The sequence below is a fragment of the Gallus gallus genome, chromosome 4 (assembly GCF_016699485.2).
Source record: "Gallus gallus isolate bGalGal1 chromosome 4, bGalGal1.mat.broiler.GRCg7b, whole genome shotgun sequence".
In the NCBI taxonomy this organism is placed as follows: domain Eukaryota; kingdom Metazoa; phylum Chordata; class Aves; order Galliformes; family Phasianidae; genus Gallus; species Gallus gallus.
Genome location: NC_052535.1, coordinates 88,511,586 through 88,536,963, shown reverse-complemented (window position 1 = coordinate 88,536,963; position 25,378 = coordinate 88,511,586). Strand labels below are relative to the sequence as shown.

The window sequence follows — 25,378 nt, the reverse complement described above, 5'->3', positions numbered from 1 at the left end:
GTCCCGACCAAGATTTGGGGCTGTAGCTCTATCTCTTCTGATGGGAGCAATGAGATGATTTTTTTGTTTTTGGTGATAGGGCCTTGCAAGTGAAAGGAGCCATTTGAAAAGCTGTCAGTAAGAGTTAAAGCTTTCTAAATTATTTAAACTGTTCGGGAAAGGTCTACTGGAAAGCCTCTGCTGGTTGGTTCTTGGGTCTCTTCCAGCTTGTGGGATCTCTGGAGGTATTTGCTTTCGCTCCTCTCTGTGTAGCACTCATGCGAGAAACCCTTACAAGTTTTAAATCACATTTTTTAGAGGGCCCAACAAAACCTGGGGGTTAAAATAAAGCTAATGGCCCAAACTGTTCATCTGTCAGCCAAATCCCAAAGTGTCATTGTTCCCCAGCTCCGTGGCTTGCTTTGGGTCACCTATGAGGTGATGGCCAAGAAACCTGTCCAAGGAGGAAGAGCAAAGCAGCTGTACTGCTCTTAATTCCCAGGGTTGCCTCCTCGCCTCTGGGAGGCACACTTGGATGTTAATTGCCTGGGGTGAGCTCAATTGTGATGAGTCAACCTGGGCAGCCTGGTGCCAGCCTTCTGCATGCGTGTTTTTTGGGGAGAGGAGGCCTTGTCAGCTGTGACAGTGACAACTACTATTTTTCATTAGGTGGTTTTATTGCAATGGGTGTTCTGGAGGAAGCTGGGGAAAGGGATGAAGGGGAGGGGGAATTACTCAATGCAGTAAGGAAAATGCTTTGAAAGCAGGCTTGTCTGATCCCTGAGCCTGTGTGTGGGTGGGTGTTTGCCTGGGAGTGAGCAGGCAGGAGGATGCTTCCTGCTCTATTCTTTCAATGCGATGTTCTCTATTTTTACAGGCAGCAAATGTGAAAATGAGTTTTAGGGTTTTGTTTGCTGGAGCGACCATGGCGTGATTTAAGATCTCCTTGCACTGCTTCTCTGCATCAGAAGAATATCCAGCGCCTTGCATATGGGCCCAGATTAAATACTTTAATGCTCCCTGAACCATGGAGCCATAAAAGTTGCTTTTCTGGCATCCTACAGTGGTCATGCTGTGGTGGATACTTTAGCTGGACCCAAGTGACTCCAGTGCACCATGGGTTACCCTAGGAGATGCCAGACTGTTGATGTTGTGTCTTCCTAAACCCAACAAAACTGAGCTTTCTGAAGTGGTTTTAGAGTTTAGGTTCAGGTAATCCAGAACTTGGTGTAAAATAAATAAAAAATGGGAGTATGAGGCTTTATAACCAATCAAGGAAGCAAAGAAGCAGGGCAAATCCTTTGGGGATGCTTCTTTTAGACACAGGAGTTGGAAAAGTATGTGACATCTACACAGGTTTGTTGCAAGAGGAGTATTTAAATATATATATATGTATAAATATTTAACAGTGTGCTATTGGGTGGCCATGCCTACATGAAAGGAGAGCAAAGGTGATGTCTCAGTGGATCTAAGTCTCTTAAGTGGAGCAGCAGTTGGCCATAAGGTTGGGCTACTTCCTTCGTGCCTACTCTGGACAAGACTTATCTAAAAGCTCACTAAGGTGAAAGGGGGTTGGAGTAGATGAAAATCTCCTTGGGTCATGACTGCCTTCTAGATTATCTTCAAGTGTTCCCACATTGATTTGGTGTAGGTGTTTGCACACAGATGATGTACTAAACCCATTCGGTTAAGGTCTTGAGAGAAGATAGCATGTCTTCAAAAAAAAAATGCTGTAGAAAGTAATGTTAGGAAGACTTTTTAGGCACAAATGGTTCTGCCACTCAGATGAGTAGAGGACAAGCAGGAGCCCTTTGCCTCCTCTGTTTGTCTTGCAAAAAGCCTTTATTATGAGAGTGGTGAGGTTCTGGAGCAGGCTGCCCAGAGAGGTGGTGGATGCACCCTGGAGGTGTTCAAGGCCAGGTTAGATGGGGCCCTGGGCAGCCTGGCCTGGTATTAGATATGGAGGTTGGTGGCCCTGCCTGTGGTGGGGGGATGAGGTTGGAGCTTGATGATCCTTGGGTTTCCTTCCAACCCAAGCCATTGTATGATTGTAAAAGAAGGATTTATACCTCTCATCTTCCGCTTGGGATGAGATGTTGATAGGCTTCTGCTCTATGTGGTTCTTGCACAGGGAGCAAGGCTGTAAAACCACTGTGAAAAAGAGCTCTTCATTTTATCTTGACTTTTATCCCTTCAAGGTAGAAACTCCTTAGGAGGTAAACAAGTGTTCATACTGCCCATTTAATGAATGGCAAAAGGTCTTTTTGCTGATATTTACTGATACTGACTTTTTCTAACATGTTTTCCTCTGTCTTTATTAATGCAAAGGAATGCTTTCAGGAGGAGAAACCTATGTTTAGGATTGCCACAGGCAGCAGTGCTTGTGTGCTGTCCTTACCAGCTATGTTCTTGGCCAAGTATTAACAAGTGTTACTTTTCGTACATTACCCTCCTTTAATGAGGGTGATCAGTTCTTGTGTGTTTTTCTGGCTTTTTTTGTCACACTTCTTAGGTGTTGAGAAAATGGGTAAAACTTTTGAGCTTTTGTCCTGTGTGTTGATGATTATTGCCCAGAACGGCAGCATATGGGCACACCTCATCTCCGACTGCCGATAAGAGGTGACTTCCCACCAGCGTTCTCCAGTTGAAGTGGGAATAGATCAGCTACTTAATTGTGTAGATGGCAATGAGAAGTGGTAACCTGAGGCAAAACTGCTTCTCACATGCTGCCGTCCATTTGTTCTTGCTGACTTGAGTGGTTTTAAATAACTTGCAGCAGGTGTTTACACCAGGAGACCTTGCTGCTTGCTTCTTCCATGAAAATTACCGAGTCTTATTTTGTAGGCATGAGCAATGCCATGCAGGAGGATCCTGCAATATTGATACCCTTTGAACTTGATCAGCGAGTCGGTGTGATCAGACTTGCAGCCTGTTGAGCTTGTTTTCTATTCCTCTGTGGTGATGCGGTTGTTATGAAAGAGGTTTGAAGCTTCCTTCCCCTAGCTGCTGTTGAGCTCTTGCTGCATACAGAGATTTTTCAGGCTCCCAACTGCAGGCTCCTTTCACTCCGTGCTCCAAATAATCTTTTTTTAAAAACCTGTAGGTTTCTCTTGGGATTTTTTTTCTTGTTTTTTTTCTTACACCTCTGATTTTTCTGCAGGCTTCAGGTGGAGGAGGGAAGTAGTATAATTTAGTTAGTGGGCATGTGAAAATAATTGTCTTCTTCAAATCACACAGATGATGGTGCAGCTCGGTTCACCTGTGCAGCTGCAGTCCCTTCTTCTGTCATTCTTTTAATATGTAGAGGGGGTGGACAGAACTGAAGAATGATGATTGAGCTTGCAGTTAATATTAAAATAAGTGGTTTAGTGGAACCCTGTGTAGGGAAAGCTTTGTTTTCTTGTCAGGTCTAAGCTTTGAATGGCACCATGCACCTAAATAAAGCAGACCTTGCTCCAGATCTCAGTATGAGGTGGGGCAACCAACTGCAAGCTACCTCACTGCACAGGAAAGATGTGTCTCACGATGAAGTTGGGAGGGAGGGGATTCAGATTGGGTATCAGGAAACATTTCTTCTCAGTAAGAGCAGTCAGGTATTGGGCCAGGCTGCCCGGGCAGTGGTGGAATCACTGTCCCTGGAGGAGTTCAAGAACTCTGGAGATGTGGCACTGAGGGATCTGGTCAGTGGGGATGGGTTGGGGTTGGTGATCTTAAAGGTCTTTTCCAACCGTGATGATTACATCATGGTAGCGATGCATGCTTTTAGCACTGACAAGGCTGTTCGTGAAGCTCCAGTTGAAGTGGCCCAAAACCACTTGAAAGCTGAAATGCTGTGCGTCTTATGGACAGAGCATGTGTTTCCAGATAACCAAGCTGTTCAGTGTTGTTTAATATGAGAACTGGGAATTTCTCCGGAGAGAAAGTTGGGAAGATCTGAAGGCTTTTCAGCTGAACACTTGAGCAAGAAGTTACAACTAGAAGTCTGTTCAAATGATTTGCTTTTCTTTAATTCTCTTTAGACAGTAAGTGAATGTTTTGATCAATTGCAAGTGGTAAGAAGTGGGATATAGGAGGTCACAAAGACTGTAGTACCACTTGTAGAAATACCCATGCTATAACCTTGTTAGAGCTACCTTTTGCTTCAATACAAGGCTTGAGCTGCAGAGAGCTGTTTACTTGGAAGATGCCAGCAGCGGGACGTTTTAATTGAGTTATCAAAGTATCCAGAGAATGTGTTTTTATTTGTAATCCACTAATATTGTAAGGCTTAAGAGAGCTTATTACTAACCTTAAAACAAGAGACATAAAATGGGTTATTAAGAGATCTGAGAAGCATCTCCCACAGGAATTTAATAATGGGAGATGGCACAGTAGGGTTCTGTCTGTTTTTGTTGTTAAATGCAAATGTAACAATGGCAAGAATGCAGGAGATCAGGAAGCACGCCCACTTTTTGCCTGATGCTTCCCACTGTGGATCGTCTTAGTCTGAAGATCAAGCACCTCATGCCACATCAAACTCAACGTCCTACCTGTTAGGAAGTGCTGTGAACTTCATCTCCCCCCTTGGTGCCTCTGAGTCACTGCAATGGCTTCAAGTCAAAGGGCGCTCAGTGGCTTACTTTTGAAATCCAAGCTTGTATCCCTGAGTCTAGAGAAGTAAGCCTTGTTTTCCACTTTGCAGCACTTCAATTATTTTGCCTTTGAATTCAGTGCTCTTAAAGAGATGAGGTACTAGTCAAAGGCTTATCTCTGAAGTGACTGTGGTGCCTCGATGCCTGTGCAATTGGGTCATACTTAATAGACATCCTTGTCGGGGAATTAGGTGGGGTGGCAGTAGAAATGTTGCTATTGGAATAAACTCTCTTAAAAACAGCTAATTTATCAAAAGAGCTGTATTCCGTGGTTTTGGCAGGTAATTGGTGATGGCATCTTGTTGCCCCTTTGGATGGGGAAAGAAATTGAAGAGCGTGATTGTCCTTGGAGGTACTGGGTGAGAGGGAGCTTGCTGTGTTGTGTGCCTTTATCCCATCAGGGTAATGTGTTCCAGCTTTGTCTTTAGAAGACTGGCCTTATGTCTTGCTGAAGTGGTTTTGCTTGGATTTTAGTTGTTGAAATCTAAAGAAGAACTCGGGAGAGTAGTAATATGGGTTTGGATCTGATAGAAGTGGTGCGGGGAGAGAACTCCCATGCATCAATAACAAAGTGCTGCCCAGACGGTCTGTTCCTCTGGCCTGCAAAGAAGCAGGGTCTGATTTTATACTCCATGGAAACAATTCTGTAACTCCAGGCAAACCCTGGGGCACTGTAATGTTGATCTCTAATGTACTTGGAGACTTGTCCCTGGCCAGGCTATCCTCAGCAAAGCAAATACATTGATTACAGTGGTGTTTCATAACGGCCTCTTGGTTGAGCTTATTTAATTTCAAGGAATGGAGTTGAGATGGGGAGAGGAAATGCAGTTCTGTGTGTCAGGACGTGGGTATGTGCCTCACTGAAAAGATAACAGCCTCACTGTCAGTTCTGCACAGCTCAAACCCATTGCTCCAGTCTTGAGCAAAACATGACTAAGGAGCTGAGACCTCAGAAATTAAATTCCCATAAGCCTTGTGAAAGGAGAAGGCATATGGAGTTTGCTGATATGTTTGCCTTTCTGATGGCTACTGTGCATCTACTTAACTACAGTCAAGCTGGCCTTGGTCTCTAGCTTTTTATGGCATGCTACTTTGGTTTTGCCAAACAGCTTGAAGGGTCAAAGTGGGGAGCTTGGTATATATAAAGATATTCCTCCTTTCCCAAATGCCTCCTTCATTCCATGTGGTTAAAAAGTTGAGTGTATCTTGCTGTCTCTAGATGCTCTGAGATACGGGTAATGTAGCCCTCAATTCACCCTTCCTACCTCCACTTCTGTGAATGTGGTGACCTTTCATCTAGTCCTATAGCTTCATGCAGTGTCTGGACTTGTGTAAACACCCCTATCACCTTTTGCCTCCTGGACATGTTCCATACTGTTACTGATGTCAGTGTACATAACCCCTTCCGTGGAGGATGCAGCAACTTGTCAAAAGGCTCTGGCACAACTGTTTTGAAGACCAAATCCCATCGGTGCTGTAGGACAGTGTTAAATAGGAAGATGGCAAATTAATGGGGCAGGACATTGTAGGGTGAACGCCCAATGTCTTTTCCTAAATCTGCCATTGCATCTTTAATTACAAGGTTAAGACCTCTGTTTTATGACTCACCTGAACAAACAGCACCTCAAAATAATTGTCTGAGAGCGTTGCCTGGAGGACTATCGCTCATTTGTGACTCAGAGGAATGAGTTCCAACTAATAAAATGGCACTGCCCTCAGTAATCCCAAGCCATGCTCTTTTCTGTTCTGAATCCAAGAAGCCACCTGACCAGAGACTCCTGTAAAGGGGCTGTGTCAACCCAGGCAATGCTGCAGTTGAAGTTGTTTCTAAGGAAGAAGGTGTCTGACTCTGAAATCCTGTTCATTGGGTGTTATCTGACCCATAGAAATGGGTGTGTTCAGCTAAAGCAAGCTGTGTCTCTTTCTGCCTAGTGATGGGTGTACACATTGCTTCAGGCTCCCTTAGAAGCCATAATAGACGTGAGAAATTGATATACTATCCCAGGGGGAAATCTGGCCTCTCTTCCTTGGGTAATCTATCTGCCTAGGCATACTTTGTTTGTTTCTTTGAAATACGTAAATGCAATCATTACACAATAAGAGCCTCTTCAAAAAAAAAAAAACTTTCCTTTGATCATTAGCATGCTAATCAGCCTGGATGGATCTTCTCCTTCCCTTCCAGGTGGAGGGAAACAATTGACTCGTGTAATGGGTGCCCCTTGGCCACGGTGCGTTTGTTCCTCTAGCCCATTGTTCTGGGATGAACTTGGAACATCGTGTTTCTCTCTTGAACCAGACATTTGAATTGCCCTCGGATTTGTATGTGATGTTAAACGACCATCAGGGTGTCTCTCCTGGAACTGTGCAGCTCATGCTGTCTGTTCTGAGCCATGCTGAATTGTAACAAGCAGTAGAGCTGGAAGATGCTGTTGTCAGTGGTGTGACTTGGGTCTGCCTGGTGCACAAAGGCTCCCAGTGGACCAGGATGAATTATATTGCTTGAAAATGTGACAATAAAGGGAAAGGGGAAAAAAAAAATCATGCACGTAATGTGTAAGCTAGAAGTTATGGGATAGAAAGAGGGTCTTTGGGAAATATAGTCTCATACCTCGAAAAGCAGGAAGCCTAATCTGTAGAACAATAAAGCAGGCAAAACCTCTTTCCTTGTTGGCCCAAATTCATCTCAGGCTTGCGTAGGTAATGTTTGATTAGCCTAATGAAGTGGGGAAAGATGGAGCAGATCTATTCCTCTTTCTGATTGCATTTTGGCTGGGAAGCTACATGCAATGAGGTGGCACCTAGGAGTTGCTTAGCAAGGGACTGCTCAGTTGACTCATAAGGCTTGGAACAAAGAGTTTTGTTAACTTGCTATAAAACAGCATGCACCTGTAGGGAAAAGTTGATATTTCCAGCTGACAGTCTGAATTGTTGAACACTGCTAACAACCAGACTAGACTGTAATACCAGACTTGGTATCAAGTGCTCCCATGCTGTTGAAATATCTCTCTGCATGCTAGGCACCCAGTTTACCAGCAGTAATTGCAGGACTAACTTGCTAATAAGCAAAACATGTTACAAAATGAATTGCCAGGATTTGGTTGTGGTGCTTCCATGTGCGGATTTGCTCTTGGTTGGTGTCATCTCCCACTTATGATGTCCTTGCAAGACCCCTTTAGTGCAGATGTTGGTGGCTGCAAAGGCTGCAGAATTCTGGTGCCTTGTCTTTGAGTAGTACCGAGGACTTTTCTGGGGATGTCCTAATGATTAGGAGCAGTGGAATAAGATGTGAAATCCTGCTCTCATCTGAATTTATTGCTACATCGAACTGGTTCTCTTTTATTCACATGTAAGATACAGACTGGGTTTCATTGTGGCCTTCTGTTTCTTTTTAAAAAGGACCCTCATGGATAATTAGCATCTATTCTTTGTGCTTATATATATATATACGTGTGTCCAGATTCAATAGGTCGCTCTGATACAGTCAGGCTTGTCCTGATCTTCAGTCTTGCTATTTTGTGACTTCAGTCCAAGTTGTCTGAGACTGCCTAACTGTTTTCATGCAGTAATTGCAACTGCATGAGTTATGGACTTCAGCGTTTACCTGAATAAACAAAAGCCTAAAGTTGCCACATTCAGGAAAATCTGTCTGTGGTATTTTGGGGCTGTAATTTGGGTTTACGGTGAACATAGCGATAAGGTGAAGACATCCAGCATCACCATGATTCATGTGTTTCCCTTTTTTTCCCCCTCTTTTTAGAATCTCCACCAGCAGCGATGTCAAGGAATGGATACTTCTTTGAAGAGAGTGGCAAGTATCATTTGACTTACTTATTGATGTATCACTTGATTGGAAGGGGAGCAAGGAACTTGAAACGGGTGATACAAAATTCATGTAGCTTAAGGAGCACGCGGATGCAGGCTTGCATGGTGGTTGTGCAATCTAGTACTGGAAGCAGACTCTGTGACTCTGCATTTCTATATCCTGTAGATGTTTTAGATATTCAAATTAGTAAATAATCACCTTCATGCTGTCAGCACTGACTATTCAGGGTGGCTCTTTGTTTTCCCAGTACTTTTAGGATGGCCTTCTCTATTGCAGTCTGGTGAGTGTATTTATTTCAGTCTTCTTGGAGTGGAGATCAAGCAAAAGTGTCAGATCCCTTTGGAGACATTCTGCCAAGAGCATCAAACAAACATGATGGCCTCAGCAAATGCATGTTTCAGTGCAAAATGCTCTCAAGGATTTTTCTTTGAACTGAGATTAAGTTGAGGCATTTGTAAGCTTGTATCATTTGCCATAGCAGAGGTGGCTGAGCTCTGAAAGGCATTATAATGATGAAGGGCAGAAATTGCATACAGCTGAACTTGAAGTGCAGTGAAGTTCCAATTTCTCTTCTGGTTTTGGGGAAATGCTGTTAAGGAGGGATGGCTTTGAGGTACCAACCCAAGGCCAGTCCCAGTGGGATGTGCTCTCTGAAGGCATGGGATTTCTTGCCCTTAGAAACTCAAAGCATTCAGGATTTCCCAATGGTGAAAGCCAAAGGACTGAAATACTCTTGTTAGTGAGGCCTGCAGATGCTTATAGCTGTCAGAAGGCTCATTTTTCTTGTTCCAGGGACAGGCTTTCACGTTAACATCTGCGAAGGGGAAGCAGAGTACGTGCCAGATGCAGCTATGCAGCTGCAGTAGATCCAGCATTACTGTTGTCAGCACTTTCTGGGCTCACTCACCTTCTCCGAAAGTGCTATATGGAGCTAATCTCTAGGAGCAAAAGGATGAAACTGGGAGCAAGTACTGTCAGCTCTACTAAGAGGTCCTTTCTGCTAGCTGGATGGAGTAACAGAAGGGCAGAAAACAGTGCTTGACCTTCAGAAAGAATTTAGTGCTTGGTGATCAGTCACCTTCCACTCCGTAGTTTAACTGAGGGCTTGTGTTTCTGCACAGGATACATAGAGAACACATCTCATAGGTTGCAGAGAGATGGCTATATTCATCAGATTGCTAAGGCTGGTAGAGACCTCTAAGATGTGCAACCCCAACCCATCCCACCATGCCCACTGACCACGTCCCTCAGTGCCACATTCAGTTCTGGAGCACCTCCAGATGGTGGTAACCCCACCATTCTTTGGGCAGCTGTGCCAGCAGTGCCTTACCACTCCTTTGGAGAAGAAATGCTTCCTGATATCCAACCTGAACCTGGTCCAGAAGCAGCTTGTTTGCAAACTGTCATCATTTAGCTGCTTCTTGGCACCACTTGTTTAGGTCAGCCTCTTGGCATTGAGACCAACATATGCTCTTGCCCCACCCTGAAAGTTTCAAAGAACAAAAAGTTAATCATTTTTTTTTAAAGCAAAAACCCCAAACCACAAAAACATGCATCTAAAAAGCAAAAACAAAATCAACTCTTCCTTTGGTTTACTTAACGCCCTTTTTTCCCCCCTCAATGGTTGAGAAACATCTCTTGATACTTTCTCTTTGTGCAGCTGATCTTTCTCCTTATCTCCTCATGAGATCTCCCATACACACGTGGTTTTTTTTGTATATTTTCTAGCAAGGATGTTTTTGTTGCAGGGCAAATCTTAGGCACTATTCAAAGATTATCTTGCCAGTTAATGTTTCTTACTCTTGTGTTCTAAATAACAACTGCAGCAATGTTAAGGCATAAGCTAAAATTGACAGCTCAGCTTTTAAGGTGTTGTAGCGAGGGTAATGGCTGCTGTGGCACCAACATGGTGCTTTGTAACACTCCCCTGGATAGAAACTTAGCGTGGTATTTAATAACTTGTAGCTCTCTTTATTAGCGAGGAGCTGAGGAAAGCCCAGGAAGGAATTTCCATTGAATGGATGCTGATATACGGCTATTCTGAAAGCTCGGGGGGGTTTTATGGTCTCCTGGTATGTGTTAATATGCTTAACTTCTTTGTTGTTTGAAAAAATAGCCTGGAATGATGATCAAAGGGAGCCCATGCATTTGGGCATAATTTGCAGGTTTATGCCATCCTCCAGTTCTCAGCTACTGCTAGAGGAACCGAATGGGATGCTGCTCTGTAGTGGCAATGTTAAGAGGAAAAATGGGACATAATTTCATATCTGCCCAATTAGAAGCTTTTGATAATGGAGAACGTGGCGTGACAGCAGGTATGGTGGTGGTTGTTGGCCACGTTCTGCTTTTGATTCACGTTTCATCACATTTAGTAGCTGTCTTCTGACAACAGCGTCTTGCTGAAAATCTGTTTTCTACTCGTGCTGTTGTCTGAATGGAGCCTTTCTGACACAAAAAGAACAAAAAATCTGGCATGGTGTGGTGATGTGTTGATGCAGGCTGTGCATTTAAGTCACTTGACGCTTCAGGTTGTTTTCTCAAATGAGTTTTCTTGGCAAACTTAAGTAACTAATGAGATGACTGTAGACCCAATCCAAACTTAAAGATAATTGGAGTCTTGATGAAATGCAGCTCAGCAATCAGTTTCAAGAATGACTTGTCAAACCCTGCACTGTCTTATTTCTTGGCCATCCACCTCCTGTGCCCACATAATGAGGGAATGGGGAGGGTGAGCATCTAGCGTTCACTACGAGTGGATTAGCTCTAAAGGCATCAGTATGAGCTGCAAGCAATTAAGTTTGCCAATGTGTGATGAGCTTTTTAATTGACACAAAAACTTTCTCCAGTAAGATATGAAACCGAAGTTTTTCTAGTGCAAAATCCTGGGGAAGGAGCCCCAGTGTAGTGCTGGGGGATATCTGAATTGCTGCATTGTTTTAAAGCTGGCTCAACAGCTATTGCAGCATAAATTTTGTCTTCTAGAGCAAATCCCTCGCTGCTTTGGTCTCCTCTGGCTTATTAATTGGTTTTGCTGGCAGAATAAATTGCAGTTGTGCTGAAGGGCCCCTGTCTGGCTTGGGATGTTTGGATATATTTTATCTACTTGTTTTTGTTTTTCAGCTTGCAGTTAGTTCAGTATGTGTAGTGCATTTGTGTATTTTTAAGATTTGTCTTTGTTTTGGGATTGTTTGCCCAACTAGGAGATTAATCTAAATGCCTTCGTGAAACAAATCCTTTTGCAATGGGTTCTCCTGATGAGATGCTCAGTTTAAGGGCAGGAGATGGGCTACTGCTACCTATGGGTGGAGAGACTGGGAGGATCTCTTGCAGATGCTTTTAAGAACTGTCTATCAGGAGGCATAGAATAAAACAAGCATTCCTGATTTCTGTGGGTTCTGATATAGAACTGAAATTCCACGTGTTGCTGTGTTTTTAAAAACAAAAAAAAACCAAAACATAATAAAGCCCCACTGAATTACTTGGATTATTCACAACGTTTCCTCGAAATCTGGCTGCAAAATACAATACTGGAATTAATTCAAAAGTGCCTGGGTGTTTTCTGTAGCAGATCTGTTCTTTCAGTTCTGTTATGAATTATTACTGAAGAGGCAGGGGAAAGTTTATACTTCCATCTGGCTCTTCATGACAAAAGACAGACTTGAAATAGGGTTGGAAGTGGGGAAGTGAGAAATTATGGCTGGCCAGTAGTGGAGGTATTTATTATGTGGAAGATGCAGGGTCTTGTCTAGTGACTCGCCTGCTAGACACCTACCTTGTTGTTACTTTTACCTGAGGAAATTGTGGTTCAGTCTGTGGTCTTGAAGCACTCTAGAAGCTTAGGCGTAATGGGTTGATGTCTACATAGCATGGGGCCATTACTACAAAAGACCACAAACCTGTACCTGTTGGGATCCTAATAGTTGCTCTAGAGCCAAGAAGCATCAACACTTCCCCAGCTCTTCTGTCTCTCAATCTCTGCCTGTAGAGGGAATGGAGTTGGAAGACACTCTCTAAATCCCATGTAAATGATCTAGAGAAGTCAACATGACCTTCCAGTGTTTCTGAAAAGCAAGCTGACAAAGATGACCTAGAGTGCTCATTCAAATGCTTTGAAATGTTTTGAATGTATTCCCTAGTGGGGCATCTCTACTTTTGTAGTGCGTTGAGTTAATTTCACATTCACCCAGTTTGGTTGGGATCAAGAATCATGTCTGCTCAAAAACAAAAAAAGCCAAACCTCCTTGAGCACAGCTATTCTATAGCTCTTCTCCAAGCAGTGTATATAGAGAAAATGTCTTTCTCCTCCCAAGTCCATGCTGGAGGCACTGGGAAGCTAGAGTACAGAGTGTAGCATATCGAGAAACATGGAGGTGTGGTACTGAGGGGCATTGTAGGGATGGGTTCGGGGTGGACTTGAGGAACTTAAAGGTCTTTTCCAACCTTAATGATTCTGTGATTCTGTATGCCTGTGGTAGCAAAAAAAAGCATTCAGTGTAATAAAGGAGATCTCCTTACACAAGCACAGGAGTCGGATCTGGACCCTTCTAGCCAATTTGTTGCCAGCAAGCCTTAAGCAGTCCAACATCATGGCCTATGGACAGCTCTGGGTTGGCAGAACCTTTTCACGTGGCTGCCTGCCACAGGGTGGGTACACCTCCCTAGGCTGAAAATAGTGAGCTTTGCCAGGGGATCTCTCAACTGTGAACCAGAGAAAAAGCTTAATGTTCTAGCAGGCATCCAGCTGTATGCAGAACTACTTTGTTTAATCAGTGTGGCTTAAAATTTTAATTTTAAGAGAGAGCCTTGCATAATGTGACTTGCTAGCAGCCTTTGGAGAGTGGCGTTCTATGGCTGCAGCACTATTTTTTTCTTGTCTGACATAAAACTATTTGTTAGGAAGAAGGAATTTTTTTCATGACTGCTTTTCAGACTTGAGTTACTAAATCACACAGGCAAAACCAACCACCAAACCAAAATGGCTTTGAAGATTGACCTCAGCAGGAAGATGTAGGCAAACATTTACCTGAAAACCTGCTCTTCTATCCATACAATTGCTCTTCTGTCTCAAATGACTTTGCGCTAAGTAATTGCACTGATTTAGCTGTGCATATCCCTTTTCATTGCGGGGGAATTGAACTAGGTGACCTTTAAAGGTCCCTTCCAACTCTAAGGATTCTATGATTCTAAATCAGCATGATGTGTCACCAGAAGCTCACCCTGGTTAGCATTTTTGTGTCTGTGTGCAGAATGCTATTTCAATTCTTGTTTCTGGAGAACTGGTAATGCTTGTGCAAAGTGCTTCTAGCCATCTCCTGCATCCCTTGATTACTTTATCCCTGCCAATGTTAACCAAGTGTAAGGTTATTTGCCTTCTGGAGGCAACAAGCCCCCATTTTTGTGCAGCGTGTAAAGGTCAGTACGGAGGTGGAGGCTCCATTATTGTGTTTACTTTTGCACTTAACAAAGGGGACTTTGGGTGTTTTCTGAGATGCAATGAATCTACAAGCCTGCAGTGCTCAGGAAACAAAGCAAGCACTCTAACTTGCAGCTCAGGGTGGGTTGCTTTAGGCTAATTAAAGCCTTGTGCTCTTCTTGAAAATGAATGCCTGTTGTTGGTTAAAGCAAGCTGAAAATCCCCAGGATTGGAAGAATTAGATGAAGTGACTTGTTTTAAATGCCTGCATCAGAACTAGTTTGTTGGTAGATATGGTTAATGCCCATATCCCAGTTGGTGTCTTTGTGACCAACTTGGTCTAGTGGGAGGTGTCCCTGCCCTATAGCAGGGGGGTTGGAACTAGATGATCTTAAAGGTTCCTTCCAACCCTAACCTTTCTATGATTCCATGTCCCCTTACTTTTAGAAGCTGTAGGACATATATTATTACTGTTCCTGTTAATCTTGCCATAATTAATCTCACAATTAATCTGAGTTTCCTTTTGAGAAAGTGGGTCCGTTTCTAGACTCTTTCCAAACAAGAACCTGTAAACTCCTATGCTTGATTTGAAGGATGTGGCTTAGTGGGTGTGGTGGTGATGGGTTGGTTGATGGTTGGACTTGGTGATCTTAGTGGTCATTTCCAACCTTAATGATTCTCTGAATCTTAACTGTGGCAGAGCTGTGCGTGTTTGGCTTATATGAAGTGCATGGCTTGAAATGCAAAGAGGGAGGCAAACCATTTGATTTCAGTTTGGAACGGGTTTATATTGGTGACAAAAAACATCCAAAGCAGTGAAGCTGGAAGGAAAGCCTTTGCATTTCCCAGGGTGAAATGTCTGGCTGAATCTGACAGAAGAGCAGTGCGTATTGTTATTGATATTCTGGTGAGGTGACCAATGCTGCATTGGAAGAATGACTGTCCTACAACTAGCTACCATCTGTGCCTAGAAGTTTGATTAAAAATCATCTGTTTTCTTAAATGTGATGAGCTGATCTTGTTGAGTTGCCAACTCTGAGCTCAAAAGATCTCTTCTAATGCAACTTACCTTTCTGGCTTTAAGAAATTTCAGGAGAGGGGGGCACTACCATTTAGGAGAAAGAGCAGGGAGCTGGGGCATGGATTTGGATGGAGGAATTGGCATTGCTGTGCAAAGCAGGTGCTGTAGGTGGGAATGCTTCCTTTGTTTTTCCAGACTTCTAGCTTTGACTACCCTTGGAAGTTGAGGGTGAGATCTCGGTTTCCAAGAGACTGCTTTAAGTATTCATAGTGTTAACATTATGTGACACTTCAAAAAACAAAGGCTGCAATTTTTGCAGGGATTTGCCAGAAGTTAGTAACTACTGATAAGCTTTGATCCTCATCTTCCTATTTCACTCTGCTGATCCAGCTATGTGGATGCATAGCACAGGAAAGCAAAGTATCTAAACTGAAGCATAGTGGGTGGATGAATGTGCGCTCCTAAACTCATGCTGGTTGAAAAGGACTTCAAAGATCATCTAGTTTAAACCCCCCTGCTGTGGGCAGGGTTGCCAACCACCAGACCAGGCTGCCCCGAGCCACATCCAGCCTGGGATGTTATTAGGAAAATAGCTGTATTTGTTTCCTGGAAGGTTTTATAAGACCTTGCTTCCTTGGAGTCTGTAGCCCTTTCTAGGGAGCATATATGGGGATGAAGTTGTACTTCCTGATAACTGTTCCTGATTTTATTACTACAGCTGCCAGGTGCTACTAACACATCAGCAGGAGAGATACTGCCACCTCCAATGGTTGCAGGCCAATTCATTGCTCTCCCAGTCAGAGCTCAGGGTTCTCACAAACCAGCTTAAAAGAAAATAATACTAATAAAAAAGCTGCAGTGCAATCACATTGTCTATGTTTGGGTAGTTGATAGCAGCAGGACTGGAGTAGCTCTGACAAAATTGATGGGAGTAAGGAGAAGGACTGGGATGGATATTGAGGTGGAAGAAGTCAGATCTGAGCTAGACATGGTTTACAGGGAGTAGGATGATGATTTAGTGATTTAGAGGAGAATGGTGAGGAAAAACTGCATTTGTCTTCCCAGAACCTGCATGAAATGGGATAGTGGCTTATTTTCACATTGTGGGTAATGGGCTGAAGCATAGAGGGTCTTAAGGTCAAGGCTGGTTCTGGATGCCTGCAGTTAAGAGGGGATTTTGTTCCTGCAGTGTGGTACCTGTTTTTGACTACTTTTTTCATGCTTTTCTGTTTCTGTCCCTTATCAGATGAGTCCTGAAGGGCTGAGGGGAATTTTCTTCACTGCAGGTTCTTCAGTGTTTGGGGGGGACTCTGCTGATTGATCTTCACAGGCAACCTGACCTCGATTCCCAACTCTGGGCTCAGACTCTGCAAGATCTTTGGTGTGGTGCTTCCAACCTCTATTTGAGGCTGAAGTGGCACTTGCTGTGCTCAGGGGTCTGACGCATTGACTCTGTCACGTAGGGTGACACGGTGATCCTTGGGGTGATGGTAGAAAGCAGCTGCTAGGGCTGGAGACAACTTTTGTGCTGTCCTCGGAGTGAAGGTGCGTCTGCCACACATACACCTTGAGGTGGTCCTGCACTCAACAGGCATAAGCTGCTTGCGTTGTAATACCTGGCAGATTTAACGAGCTGCTGGATTCAAAACAGGAGCGGGTTTAGTGATAAAGCAGACACCTGTCTGGGAGGTGCAGTTCCTGTACAGACCAGGTTTGGGGTTATTTGCAAGCAGTGTGTTTTGTCCGTCCCTTGCCCAAGGGACATGCGGCTTGGCTGCCTTTTGTTTTGCTCTTTCCTCCCCTAAGGAGGGAGGAACTGAGGATGCTTCCCTTGCCAGAGTCCTCGCTGACCTCTGCCCAACCCTGGGATCTTACTCCACCCTTGCCCTTCTTTCAGCTCCTGCACCATTTCTCTCCCATTTCCAGCCTTCTCTGCTTTCTGGGCTTGGAAAGCAAATTTGTAGGCTTTTCTGCCTTGTTCCTACCTGAGCTTTAATTGCACTGGGATGCAGGTTGAGAGGGTAAAAAATGTCAACCATGTGCTGTGTGCTTAAATCCCACTTCATGTACCTTCTGTCTGACCCACTCAGCATAAAGGATGGAGATGTGAGACCTGTTTTGACATCTTCCCTGGGGCTACCGTCCTGGACGTGGTTGAGGTGGAGAAGCTAGAATCATGGATTTTTGGCTTACCCTGGGCTGACTTTATCTTTCTTTTAGTTTTTTTTTCCTTTGTAGGGCTGCCTGAGCTCTCCTGGCATCAGGATGGTGTTAAGACCAATAATGAGCACAAGGCTTTGCATTGGTGAGGAGAGGTTATGGTGACCATGTATGAAGAGCCATGAAGAGCCAAACCCCAGGTCTGGCATATTGCTTGGGACTGAAGTGTTTGCACAGGGGTTTATAGCACTGGCACCATGTCTGTCCTTCTAGGGCATGGGCCCTTGGTCCTGGCACATCTGCCAGCCCTATTTCATGCCTGGTGGTGGCTGTGATGCCAAAGTATCTTCTGTGCTCTCATCATCCCCATTTCTTCTGGCTGTTTTGGGCAACAGGGATGCAAACAGCTGCCTAAGCACCAGCAGCAGCAGAGAACTGCACTTGGTGCACAGTGCTGGCTGTCTGATGAGCTGAAAGGAGACAGCAGGAGCTTGGATATTTCTTAAAGCCTTCAAAGCAGTTTGGATGGGTCAGTTTTTCTCCAGTCATTGAGACAAAGGTGGTGAGGGAGGGCTGAGTTCATTTGGCATCCCACACCTCAGATAAGCAAATAAGAAGCTGTATGAGAGCTTGTTGAGCCCCTTGTGCCCTTGAAGTCCTTCCTGGGAGATGCTAAGCACTCACGAGGAGCGTGCTGGCATGCAGCTTGCAGCAGGAAGGGCTGCAGCTCTTGTCCTGCCTTGCAGAGTTCCTGTTTGTGGCTTCCGTTGCTCACAGTGGTTTTTTTTGCAGTGCTGAGATGTTGGCTTGAGATCCCTGCAAGACTGCATGCACTGCTTTTTTCTGCTTCTCTTGGTGCTGCTGCATTCCTATTTGTTTTTTAAAAGCCATCAATATTTGAGAGTTTCCGTTCAATCTTCTGTCTTGAATCTCACCCTCTTCATTCTGCAACAGTGCCCTAAGCAAGCTAATGAAATATATCCTTCCTGCTTCAAATTAGGCATCAAAGATTTGGTAGGAGCTGCTGAATAATCCTAGCAATGTGTTAAAAAATAATAATAATAAAAGTGACACTCTGTAATGTCACTAATTCTTCTAATGGAACAAAATTAGAGCACACCACAAGCATCCTCCAGCTGCTCTGCAAGAAAGCATCACAGCAAACCAGCTTTGCTGCTGAATGCAACTAGGTTAAACTCTAATTAAAATGTTACAGAAGGGTGAGGAGTTGTCTGTTGTAATTAAGAAACTTGTCTCTCTTCCTCTGTGCTGCCCTCTCCTATGCCCTGCTGCTCAACTCTGTGGGGAGCTCCAAGTCTGTCCATCTGCATCTCCTTGGAAACCACTGTTTTTCCTTGGTTTAAAACTGCTGGATTGGCAGCACAGCGATTGCTGTGCCATGCATGGGGTGGGTGAACACCTTGGGTTAGGGCAGTGGCACAGCTGGAAAAGACAAATGTTTGGGGTCTGCAGGCCGAGCTTTCATCCAGATTTTTCGATCTGGGGGAGCTGTTGCTTGGTGTTGATTTGGTGCAGGCCTGGGTTGCTGCAGGCAGGGCCTTAGCTATTCCACATCCTTGTGAGGAGACGCAGCTGCTCAGTGGTGCACCTGGAGATGCATTGTGTGTCAGTTCCACCAATGGGGTCCTAAAATCTGAGCCCTCCCTCCTCCAGGCTCTGCTGCAGAGCTGCAGGGAGGTTCAGTTGGTGCCGTTAGGCCGTTGGTGACACAGCTTGGTGCCAGAGATCCCACCCTCCTGCACCCAATGCAGGCCACAAGCATGTGGCCGGACTGTGGGGCGGCCGTGTTGGACACAGGCCCTGCTGCCTGCTCTGGGGATCCATGTGGGAGCCCATTATCTCTTCCCTGTGGCAGCTGCCCCATAAGGACACGGAGAAGGCCCTTGCAAGGCTGTGGGGCCATGAAGGCTGCGCACCTTCAGCCTTTATCGGCAGCCATGGGTTCGTATGTGTGCCCATGTGGCTGTGGGCCCAGCACAGCTCCTGGCACGGTTGTAACTGCATGCCCCTCTCGTTGGCAGGGTACCTCAAGTGTGACACGGACGATGGCTGCGAGGCCAAGGAGGAGACGGGGGGAGAAGAGCTCTTCGACGCCGTGAACTCCTCCATCGTTTCGGGGGACAGCATCCGGTTTTTCGTCAACGTCAACCTGGAGGTGCCACCCAACACTGCTGGTGAGTGGTGGAGCTCGGGGGGGACAAAAGCAGTTCCTCCTCTCTGAGCAGGGAACCCACTAAAAACTGGCTGCTGAGCTGGTCTCAAGCCATCTGCATCATCCTTCCCTTCCCTTTCTCCCAAAATACCAAGTGCTTTCCCAGTGCAGCCACCTGGGCCGTACTGCACAGTGTTGGGCTCAGTGACTTTGCAACCACCTCTGCAAAATTAAGATGTTGCTTCTTAGAAACAAAACACGGCCCAAAGCCTGGGGCAGGCCTGGAGGGACGTGGTTCTGAGTTTGGAGCTTGGGGTTTTGCGGAAGCAAAAGCAGTAGCAGGCTGGTCACTGGTGGAGAGATGCTTTCTAGTGAGATATTAATTTGCTTTTCGGTGTACATACTGTCTCTAAGTAATTTCAGTGTCATTCTGAGACTTCTAAAACCTGATCGTGTGTGTGAATTTTTTTTGTGTGTTTTACATTAATTTAATCTGCTAGGGGTGATTTCAGGTCAGTCTCTGCTCTCCAGCAGCTGCTGGTTTAAAAAAAGCAAGAGTGCAGAGGGGCTTTTGGTGTTGCACATGCCTCCTGGATTTAACTGTGCTGGCTGCAGTCTATCCCCACACCTGCTGCCCTGAGGCATATAGTGAAAATAAGGGGGAAAACCACCTGCTAGGTACTTCTGATAGAGGTCAGGTGCCTGCAGTGTAAAGCAGGAGAATCCCCTCTTGCAAACATAGCTTTGCATCAGCAAATATAATGGATGTTCCTATTTGCCTTGCCTTGTTGAGCATGTGAATCCAGGGCTGCAGCCATGAGTTGTGTTTTGTTGTGATAAGTGTATTGAGTGAGGTTGGTCCCTGCCCTTGGCTCCTAGGGAAGGTGCAAGCCACAGGACAACATGGTGTTGGTGAAGCTTGGTTGCTTTTGGCTGTAGTTAGGAGACAATTTGTTGAGAAATTGGCTGGTTGATCAGTGAAAACAAAAAGCACCAATTGTGTGTGGGCATCCAGTGTTGCATTTAAATGATCCTCAGTATGTCCCCAGTGGGTTGAAATACTGTAATGTGCCAGGCTCTGTTTGTAAACATAGTGACCTGCTCCTAGGAATTTTGGCCCCAAGTGCCAAATTCCCCTAAATCATCTTCAACATTTGTGCCTGCTATAGGACAGCTTTGTGTAGGGGAGGAGTGTCTGCGGTATGGTGTTTGTTGGCATTGGTGCCAAATGAACAGTGCAGCACTACCCTGGGACTTCCACCCTCTGTGCTTTTGCCCTATCACATGATTTAAAGTCTACAATGCATGTGCAAGTGATAAAGAAGATGAGGTAGCAAACCTGGCTTTCATAGTAGATACAAATCCTGATAGATCTACAGAGTGCACTTGCTGGTGGAGATGTTGATGCAGTAAACATGTGGTGTGGTGCAGACCTCTTCCTGACTACACCAATCTGCTGTACTGAATCTGAGCGGTGACTTAAGGATAATATCTAGCAATTTTCAAGCCTGCAATTTTCCAAATGCCATCTTAATTGAAAGACTTAAAGTGAACCACTGTGCTGTGATGAGTCTGGACTTGATGCCTTGGGTTGTGTTGTTTGGGGATAAGGAATGTACGTGCTGTGGATTCTTCTGCATGTGAAGAAGTTCGACTTTCCTTGTGTCCTCCTGGGCTTTTTGTAAATGTTTTCCCTTCCATTCAAAAGAGGACAAAAAAAAGTTGCATATTTGCCTCAAGCAGTGATATTTGTGATGGAATTAGTTGTATCCTTTTTCTTCAGCTGTTTGGGATGCTTAGGGAAAAAATGGACTTTGAGATGGAGTCTCCTTTCCAAACACAAGGGTGGAGATCTTAAAGCCAGGCTTTAAGAAGGAAAGGTGTAGTGTGAGCCTTTTTTTTTTGTTTGATAGTGACCAAGGTATCAAAAATCCAGATTCTTTAGTGATTGTCAAGGATAGGGGTCCTCAGAATCCATGTGTTTAATTTGTCTAGGCTGTCAGCTCTTCATCAAAGGCGCTTTCGTTGAAGCATCTTCCAGAGTTGATTTTTCATATATACCAAATCAGTCTCTGGATGTGGAGGCATGGCTGACTTCTTGTGTGCTTGAAAGAAGAGCTTCTGGGGAACACCTTGACTTGTGAAAGCAGCGTGTGAAATTCTAGGGGAGGAGGGATTGCAATGGGGAAACAAGCCTTGTTTTCAATCTAAGTTCTTCCCAGAAATTAAATTTAACTATGCCATGACCAAGGTATTTCTGCACGTAATGCTCCTTGCTTAACTCCGAAAGGGAGGGGAGAGGTTCAGAAATTCCCTTGCATTGCTGCTGCTCTCTGGTTACTTTGTTCTGTATCTGTGCTTTGAATCCCTAACCCATGAATGCTGTGCGTTTATAGCACTTACTTCCAGCTTTATGGAGGGAGGAAAGTGTTAGGTTTTCTCCACACAATGCAAGACCCTCCCCTACACAGCTCATTTCCAACTCCAAAATGAGCTCATGCACCAAAGATTCTGATGTTCTTTAAACAGAGTGAAAAGTGAATGTGGGAATGATATCTTTTCATCCTCATCTTGTTTTCTTGCTTTCTTCAAGCTGGGTGGGTGAAGCCCTTGAGTCTAAAGGCCTCTTTCATGTAGAATCATTAAGGTTGGAGAAGGCCTCCATGATCATCACGTCCACCCCACCATGTTCTTAAGTGCCACATCTCTGTAGTTCTTGAACACTTCCAGGGGGTGGTGACTACACCACCTCCCTGGGCAGCCTGTGCCAATGCCTGATCCCTTTAAGAAGATTTTCTTCCAATTTGTGCTAAGGAGCTTGGTATTATCCTTTTGTGCCACACAGACCACTGAAGACCATCTGTAGAGAGATCTCTAGCACTGTCTGTGTTGGTTTGGTCCCTAGTGTTTGCACACCCTACTGAAAGCATAGTTGCATAATCTCTGGCAGGAAAACTTTTAAGGGGACTCAAATATCTGTGAGCTTCTGAATGCCTCTTCTGGTCATTGCAGTTTGCTCTCTTAGCTGAAGGTGGTATCCAGATTCTCTTTTGTTGGAGATCTTATGGCAAGCTGCAAGGTTTCCGCCTACCTTAGCGTAGCATTGGTCCAACAATCCAAAAATGCCCCCTGCAGGGAGGATGAGTTGGTACCCCAGGGGCTGGGTGCTGGTAGGTAATGTTAAATCAAATTGCAGGCATGGTAACAGCTCTTCCAGCGTCCTGTCGAGCTGTTGATCTTGGTATGATGGATGTACAGCTTGCTGCAAGCATAATTGGATGCACTTTACCGTAATTCTGTTTTTAAAAAGACCTCTGTGTGGGATTAAGCACTGAGCCAACAAAATGTAGCACAGCCCATAAAACCCTGACAATTAACCATTGTCATGAAATGCTGGGCTGCATGCACAGATGTGTTTAATACAGGATAACCTGAAGAAATCTAGGGCTCAAGGTATTGCCTGTCTCATTCTTAGTTAATACTGGCTGTTGTTGCATTGAATGTTGAGCCCAAACCAGTGCAGATGCACAGGCACTAAAATGCTTCTCAGTCTTGACACTTGGGTCCTTTATCCTGGGTGTTTTATTGCTTCCTTGTGGAAGCCAATAAAAACTTATCTTATTCTCTCCTGTCTCTGAGTCTTTCAGCTTGCGTTTTGGTGATAAGACATCTGTTTTCAGCAAATGTAGAATTATAAGATATCCAGAGTTGGAAGGGGCTCATAAGGATAGAGTCCAACTCCAGTATTGGTAGCACCACCATGAAGGTGGGTTGTTCTCTGATGCTGGATAACTCAGTGTCTCAAATCTGCATTTCTGAGCAAAGGTCAGGATGGTTTATAAAGAGACTGAGACGTGATCTGACTGAGGTAGCAGTGAAGGTGTACAGTAAAATCATAGAATCATTAAGGTTGGAAAAGACCTCTGAGGTCATCAAGCCCAACCCATCCTGCCGTGCCCACTGTGTCCCTCAGTGCCACATCTCCACAGTTCTTCAATGCCTCCAGGGGTGGTGACCCCAACACTTCCATGGGCAACCTGTACCTGTGCATTACCACTCTTTTGGAAGAGAAATTTTCCCTAATGGTAGGTCTGTACCCCATCATGTGCATTTTTGGCAGGAATTGGTGCTGAGGTCCTGCACTGAATGAAGTTGTTCTTCCCTGCCATTCCTGTTCTGGGTAAGGAATCTCCACAGCAGTGTCAGAGGTAAAATCAAGTATCAGAGAAAATCAAGCTTGGTGCTCCAGCTGAGAATTGGTACCAGAGAGGATGGGGAGCATCAATGAGTCAGTATGCAATGGGGAAATTTTTCTCTCCAGATCCATGTGTTACGAGCCATGGATATTTCATAGAGTCATAGAATACCCTGAGTTGGAAAGGATCTGTGAGGAGCATCAAGGCCAACTTGTGAAGTACCTGCCAGGCTAGCTGTGTATTGTCTTGCAGGCACCCTTGTGTGGTTCTGTGGCTCCTTGCCTATTGTCTCCCCTAGAAGCGTGCTAAGGCTTCTGTCATAGTGCTATCTAGAATTGCATTGAAGTCTTTGAATTGCATTGCAGTCTTTGTGTATTTTACATGTAAATTTATACCTCAGTTCCCCTGGAACTGGGTCTGCAGGTATTGTTTCAACCTGCTGCCAAAACGTCGGACTCAGAGGCTCAACTGCTTTCTTCCAGCTTCATCTGCAGCACCCTGGGAAATAAATCCCCACAAATTAGTACAGCAGTTTGGTTTAGATGGGCTCTGAAGGTTGACGTGTGCGGGTAGCTCAAGTCTGACGTTGCAGTGGGTCTGCATGTTGTGTGGGGAGATGGCATTGCAGGCAGTTGTGGCACTCTCACCTGCTTGGCAGGTCTCTTTAACCATCTAGGCAAATAGCTTTGTGATTGAAATCTTGTTTTTCACATCTTGGTTTACCCCCCTGCCTTCCCTTTACTGGACTGTTGTAGATGGGTTTGTAGTGTTTCCCTGTTTGTAAGGGGTGGGTGGAGCTGTAGTTGCTCAGCTTTTGTACCATGCATTTCTGCTTGCAGCTGGTGTCTGTATCAGTGGCTTTGGCTGCAGAGAGGTGCCTGGAGCATTTTTTGGGGCTGGGGGATTGTGAGGGGAAGGCAAAATCCTGCTGGCAGCCCAAAGCCAATGGGGGAGGCAGGATGTGGCTTTGTTAGAGTAGGAATGGGGGGTAAATAGCGGAACGCACTTTACGCTTCACGAGGAATGAAAGCCTGTTCCACCCTCTGGACAATTGATCATTCCTAGATACGGGGAATGAACGGTTTCCTGTAACACGCTCCGGAGGCACGCACGTGCACTGCTGCTCCCTGCAAAACACGGGGCTCCAGCTCATGGCTGGCCCCTGCAGAGATGGCTTTTCTTCCTAAAAGGGATGAGGAGAAACACTGGATGCTGGCGCCAAGGATATTCCAGGGAGAGTAGCGTCCAGAGACAAGTGGTCTGGGCCTGAATGGGTATCATTCTGCACACAATAGTCACATTTCCTCACATTAATACCAAGGTCCTTTTTATGTCTCGAGGCACAATGCTGACCCACGCGTTCCATCTGATAACTCCTGTTTTAGCAGTTTGATGTCAGGGTGGGATGTTGGACTCCTGAAGCTTCCTATACTCTAATGGAAAGTGGATGCACTGATTGTGTTGGGGGGGGGGAAGGATGGCCTCCTTCCCAATTTCCTGGCTGGGGTGTTTTCAAAGCAGCACTCACAAAGCTGAGGGAGGCGGGGGTGGGAGTGTGGGCGGCTCTGCACAAAGGCAGCCATCACCTTTTTGGGTCCTTTGCTTTGGGACAGCTTCCCAAAAATTTGGAGTGTTTTATCCTTCCAGTTGGCACAGGAATGAGCTTCCCCTCCCCCCCCCCCCCCTTCTAATTTAATCACAAAAACTATTGTAGCTTTTTCTTTTTGTTGTTGTTGAAAATTCACTTTTGTGGTGTGTGCATGTTGGAATGTATTGTTGTCCAAGGAGGTTGTGGATGCCCCATCCCTGGAAGCATTCAAGGCCAGGCTGGATGTGGCTCTGGGCAGCCTGGTCTGGTGGTTGGCAACCCTGCACATAGCCGGGGGGGTTGAAACCAGGTGATCATTGTGGTCCTTTTCAACCCAGGCCATTCTATGAGTTAGGAGGTGTGATGAATACCATAGTACTCAACTCTATTGTCC

The 25,378-nt window shown here is 45.1% G+C and overlaps 1 protein-coding gene across 7 annotated transcripts in view; it reads left to right on the top strand.

Moving 5' to 3' along the window:
- The window catches only part of SLC4A11 (solute carrier family 4 member 11), a 130,006-nt gene that overhangs the window by 47,711 nt on the left and 56,917 nt on the right, over positions 1 to 25,378 (top strand). For 6 of the 7 annotated variants that reach the window (XM_046941161.1, XM_040700098.2, XM_025150090.3 and 3 more), the window contains exons 2-3: positions 8,368 to 8,418; positions 19,070 to 19,222. In XM_046941161.1, the coding sequence (XP_046797117.1) occupies positions 8,368 to 8,418; positions 19,070 to 19,222 (204 nt within the window). Of the gene's footprint in view, positions 1 to 8,367; positions 8,419 to 18,749; positions 18,990 to 19,069; positions 19,223 to 25,378 lie in introns of those variants that run through there. The other variant, XM_040700097.2, reaches the window with a different exon arrangement.